At 39.2% G+C, this 6,000-nt stretch overlaps 1 protein-coding gene across 1 annotated transcript in view; it reads left to right on the forward strand.

The window, feature by feature from the left end:
* CD28 (CD28 molecule) overlaps positions 1-4,897 on the forward strand; it is a 41,118-nt gene extending 36,221 nt beyond the window's left edge. Inside the window, exon 4 of the mRNA XM_044669411.1 lies at positions 4,772-4,897. Within this exon, the coding sequence (XP_044525346.1) occupies positions 4,772-4,897 (126 nt within the window). The remainder of the gene's footprint in view (positions 1-4,771) is intronic.
* The last annotated feature ends 1,103 nt before the right edge of the window (positions 4,898-6,000 follow it).

Genomic DNA, 6,000 nt, shown 5'->3' on the forward strand with positions numbered 1-6,000 from the left:
TTCCTGTTCATTCCAGGTTTGTTCCATAGTTGGCCCCAAGGGATTAGGAGTTCTGACAGAAAGAAGAGACCAGATGGACCAATCTCTGGAGCCCTGGAATAGAAGAGAGAAATGGGAAGTTGACCTAGAACTAAGAAAGTGTCTCAGGAGGCTATAACCTCACTTCCTAAATTCACTGTAAGGAAGTCGAAATGGGTTTTATGTCTACTGACCAAGGACTAGCACAGTTAAATTCAGCAAGGCCTTTCATCAAATTGATCACTGGATTTTGTTGACAGCAACTCTTCCTGATTATCTATTAAATTATAGAGGGGTTTCATTCTGTGTTGGTATAGAATGTACCCATAACAATGAAATTATAGGTCTCTGAAGTATTAAAGAGTTAGTCAAACATCTCCAAAGAATAGTCTATTCTTCATTATTCTTTCATCCAGTGATAATTCAATAATAATTTATTAAGTGCCTACTTGTGCAAGGCACTATTTCAGGATAATGAAATATAAAGATAAAATCTAAATGTGATCCTCACCTAAAAGAAGCTATTGTTCTAGTGGAGGTCACAGACAAATAAATAAAAGGTAATCAGTTTGAGAAAGGAGAGAATACTAGAAACTCTGGGGAGGACAGAAGACTTCACAGAAGGGGTAATGCCTGTGTTGAGCTTTGATGGACAATAAAGATTCTGAAAAGCAGAGATGAGGAAAGAGTTCATTCTGGATTTAGGGAGAATAAATGGAGGAGAAAGATAGAATGTTGGGAAAAGGAAATAGCTAGTAGTTCAAACTGGATTGAACATAGAGAGCATGGAAAGAAGAAATTTGAGATAAAGCTAGAAAGATAGTTTCGAGGATGTCTCTGGATCTTTAAAAGTCAGGTTAAGGAGTTCATCTTATCCAAGAGCCAGTGAAGTTTTTTCAGTAGGATGACATGGTTGGATCTACACTTTAGAAAGACCATTAGTGGAGGGTTGATTGGAAAGGGGGCAAGCAATTTGGAAGTTATTAAGATAGTCTGGACCAGTGATGGGTCAGATCAAGGCTGTAGTTTGCCCATCACTGCCTTAAGCAATTCTCTAATCACTACATCTGGATGTGGAGGCCTAGTGATTAGGGAATTGCTTAAGGCAGTGATGGGCAAACTATGGCCTGGATCTGGCCCACAGGGAATAGTTTGCCCATCACTGGTCTGGACTATTAAAAATTTTTTTTAAATCCTTACCTTGTATCTTAAGAATTGTTACTAAGTTTTTGTTCCAAGGCTGGAGAGTGGCAAGGGCTAGGCAATTGAGATAAGTGACTTGCTCAGGGTCATACAGCTAGTAAGTATTTAAGACCAGATTTGGACCTAATTCTTGTCTCCAGGTCTGGTGCTCTATCTACTGAGCCACCTAACTGCCTTGGTCCAGACACTAAGATTTTGGTAGTATATAAATGGAGGCAAGAGATTTTGGGGAGGACTTGGGAACTGATTGAATATAGAAACTGAGGGAGAAATAAAAGTGAAGGATGATCCTAAGGCTCTTAAAGTGGGCAGATATATGTGAGTTGGAAGGAATAGAAATAGATTTCTTTTAATAAAAATAAAACATTTAAAATTTTTAAAACTAGAAAACTCTGAAGGAGTAATAGATTTAGGGAAAAACAATGAGTTCCAGTTTGGACTTGTTTGAGATGCTAACAGAATGTCCAGTGGAACTGTCTATCAGGCAGTTGATAAGAAAAACAAGAGGAGAGAGATTATTGCTGGATGTAAAGATACAGGTTTGATATGCTTAGAGATGATAATTAATCCCATAGGAACTGATGAGATAGATCACCTTGGGAATGTCTCTCTGATGAGAGAGTTCAGGGTAAAACTTTGGAAACTATTTCTGTTTAGCAGTTGGGAGATAGATGATGATAATGGCCAAATAAGGAGCAAAACCAAGAGAGAATAATGTCATGGAAGCCAAAGAAGGAGACTGAAAGCCTTTGTTTCTTCATTAACCACTCACACCTTACTCCATTACAACAGTCTTTTCTCCCTCCACTGTATTGAAAATGTTCTCTTGAAGGTTGGCCATGACCTCTTAATCACCAAATCCATGGTCTTTTCCTTCCCAGGCCTTATTCTTCTTTATATCTTAAAAAAAAATACTTACCTTGCCTTACCTTTGTATTAATTCTAAGACAGAAGAGCAGTAAGTGCTAGGCAGTGGGGGATAAATGACTTGTCCAGGATCACACAGCTAGGAAGCCTCAGAGGCCAGATTTGAACCAGAACCTCTTATCTCCAGGCTCTATCCAATGAATTACCTCGCTGCCTTTCTTCTTTATATCTTTTTAAGGACTACTCAGTCCTTGAAACCATTTTCCTTTTGCTTTTGTGACACTGAACACTCTTTATCTTTCTCCTAATTCTCTGACTAGAGACTTAACTCTCTCTTAGCCTTATTTGGTGATTACTTTTTTGTGTCCCAACACCTTAATACTCCATTTCTCTGTTTTTGACCTTAGCTTTTCTTTAGAAATGCTTGTTAATTTGTTAATTTGGTGATCACATCTCCCCTTCTGATTCCAATCTTTCTACTTATGACCTCTAAGTCTGCTATCTTCTGCTTCAATCTCTCTCCCCAGCTTTACTCTTCAATTTTTAGTTGCTTGTTGTATATTCCTCCTAGGTGACCAGTCAACACATTAAATTCAAGATGTCCAAAACAGAAACCATTGTTCCTCTCTCAAACCATCTGTTTCTCCATACTTCCTTATGTTTGCTAATGGCACTACCATTCTCCTAATTTAGACTCCTCGATCACCCTTAACTGTTCCCTGATCTCTTTTTATGGCTGTTTAGTTGTCAAGTTCTGTCATTTCGACCTTAGTAATGACTCTCAAATTATTTCCTTTCTTTCTAAATCCAAAGGATCTCTTGAATGAAGTATTTAGTTAGTCCCTCCATTGTAATAATTATGTGCAAGGAGTTGTAGTTTGGAGTAGAGGTGAGTCCATTGTAACAAAGGTTAGTAAAATGTAAGGTAGATAAAATGAAAACTCTTTAGATAACACAGGAATCATACAGGTCAAACTAAGCCTGGATCTTCTTCCCTTTATAACTTTTCTGTACCTGAACCACATTTGACAGAGCTCCCTATCCACTGCACCATTCTATTTATCATTATTTGTTGTGAACAAGAAATAATGATAGCATCTCTGCATTATAAACATCAATTGCATTGTGGTCCTCCAAACAAACTAAACTTAGTGCCATAATTTTTTAGCCTTAGACAAAATAACAAAAATAGGGTCTTTATCATGATCAAGAACCAATAAGAACTAAAGTGCCTACTTACTGTTGTGAGGGTTTATTTAGTAATTTATGTAGCATTAGTGTTGGACCCAGCAGGAAGGGCTGGAGGATTCCAAGATGGAATGAAGGAGCAGGACGTGGGCTTGTGCTCTGAGAAGGACTCCATTAGTGGTTGGCACAAACTGTTGCTAGCCCTGGGAGATCTCAGAGTTAAGGAAACCCTGCATCCAAATTCCCTGGGATCCTGAGTGGTGGAGGCTTTCAGCAAGTCAACAAGACCTGCAGAGCTGCACCAAGTGGGAAGTGGTTTGGAATCTGGTAGACAGCATCTCAAGCTCACTCTCTCTACTTGGGTACCTTGGACCACCTTGGCTCTTGGCATCCTGTGATCATTCTTGGATAACCGTGAGCCCCAAAGCCACCCTCAGGCCCTTAAGCTGTGCTGGCCAAACCTGGTTGGAACCAGGTTTGAAGCAGCCTTCCCAGAGACTCCAGTACTGCTCCTTTGGGCCCTGCCTGGCCTAGGTCAATTAGATTAGAGTAGTCAAGTCCTCTCCTTGCCTCTGTGGTTTGCCCTTTAGGTTTTCAAGTGCAGAATCCCCTATCCCATCCTCTATTTGGTTACCCTCAATTAAACTGTTAAAAACCTTTACCTTTGCCTGCTGGTTCCATAGACCCTGGCCTAGTGGTGAGCTGGGTGACCATTAGCCTAACTGCCATTCTTGACAGTTAACAACAGCTTGGCAGTAAACCTTGGTCTCCCTATCCTGGTTGGTCCTGTCTCTCCTTCAACCCAGTGTATGTACCCACAAACCATTTAGGTCACATTTTAACATTCTTGGTGCCCCATTTTTTACAATACTGTGATAGGAACTAGATCTGAGAACTCCAAGAAATCTGTGAATTCATGGGTATGGATATTTACTCTCCCAATGTTGATAATTGTTGGAACAATTCATCTTCTGAGACTAGGCTTTGAAAGCTTCTCTGAGCTTAAGCAGCTTGGTCCATGAACAGGAGGCATACAGGCATAGGGTCTGTCAATCAGGCTATCTTCAAAGCCTTTTCAGGTTGCCAGAGTTTGAGTCTCAATAGCATAGTCTCCAAGAAGCCAGTCACCTACAAACTACTATGAGACATCAAAACAGAATTTCAGTGGAGGAGTACCATACAAAACAAATGAATCACTTGTGGACCTTGTTATGAGGAAATACCCCCACTTATTGCAGGGGTCAGAGGGGGTGGATTCTGAAAATCCAGACAGCTAGACATATCCTTCAATATTTGTTGTTGGGACAAAATGCTTCAGTCTGCTGCCCACTTTCTTTCCAAAGTTCTCCTGTGTGCGGCATTCTCAATGACTCCTGGTAACCACTTTTATCTAAGAGGTAAACTGAACAGTTTTCACAAAGACAAGCTTTTGATGTTTCACATTTTTAAAAAATATAGACTGAGAAACTTTCTCCTCTCCTTTTCCCCCCCACAGTTGAAGAGCAAAAAGAATAGAATTCTTCATAGTGACTACATGAACATGACCCCTCGGAGACCAGGACCAATTAAAAAACATCAACCTTATGCACCAACCAGGGACTATGCAGCCTATAGATCCTGACACAGACACCTATCCAGAAATAAGCCGGCTAACACCCCTGTAACTCCTCAACCATGTTTGTCTGGATAGGAATGTGACCGTCTCTCATCTCTAGCCGGTTACGTTTGGTCTTTGGCAGACCACCCACTCTTTCATTAAGAGAATAACCTAAGTATTTAAGATTGTTTTATAATGTAATCGAGATTTCTAAAATTTTTCTTTCAGGAATAGGCAGGTTTGGTTTTGCAGGGCCACGACTCATGCTCTACTTTGACCTGAACTAGCTGACCTGATTGAAAAGTGTAGTGTTGGGGGAACCCAAATCAATTGGATTTTTATGTGGATTATATGGCTAACTCTCCAATCTTGTCAAGAAGTGACTGTTTTAGCTCCATTCCCTAACCCTTGCTCCAGCCTCAATGAAATGAGATTTGCCTGAACCCAACAAATGTGGAGGTGCAAGAAAGAAAAGATTGGAGAAAAAGTCTCTTTGAATGAAGGATTTTGATAGTTTGAAAAAGTTTTCATTTTAATTATGCTCAGCCTACAAAGAAGTCACATATTTTCTTTATATTTAATATTGTAATTGTTAATATTTTAGTATAGGGTTGGTAAATTTTTCTTAAGGAAATCTAGGCTAGCATGGTTATTCTTTCTTATTTTGACCAAAGTAATAATGGAGTATGGTGAAAAGAACAAGGGTGCAGGAGTCAGAAGACTTTGATTTAAATCCCACCTCTTATTAATTGTGTTAATTTGGCTAAGATATTTAACCTCCCAGTTCCTCATCTATAAAATGAGGAGTTTGGACTGAATATCTTCTCAGGCCCTTTTCAGCTCTTAAAATCTGTGCCTATGACTATGGTTATAAAAAAGATAGGACATTATTTCAGAGGGAAAAAATGGCATCAGAAAACATATGATATTCTGTGCCTCAGTTTCTTCTACTGTAACATAAAAGGTTGAGACTAAAGTTCCTTCTAGCTTTGGTATTATCTATAAAACGAAACATACTTATGTTAATGCATCATAACAACATCAAGAAAATCTGTTCAGAAATTCATTCCCAATCAAATTATGTAAGGGTAAGATTATACAGAGGACTTTTGTGTCGTTGGATTCCA

Source organism: Gracilinanus agilis, chromosome 3 (assembly GCF_016433145.1).
Source record: "Gracilinanus agilis isolate LMUSP501 chromosome 3, AgileGrace, whole genome shotgun sequence".
Lineage (NCBI taxonomy): Eukaryota > Metazoa > Chordata > Mammalia > Didelphimorphia > Didelphidae > Gracilinanus > Gracilinanus agilis.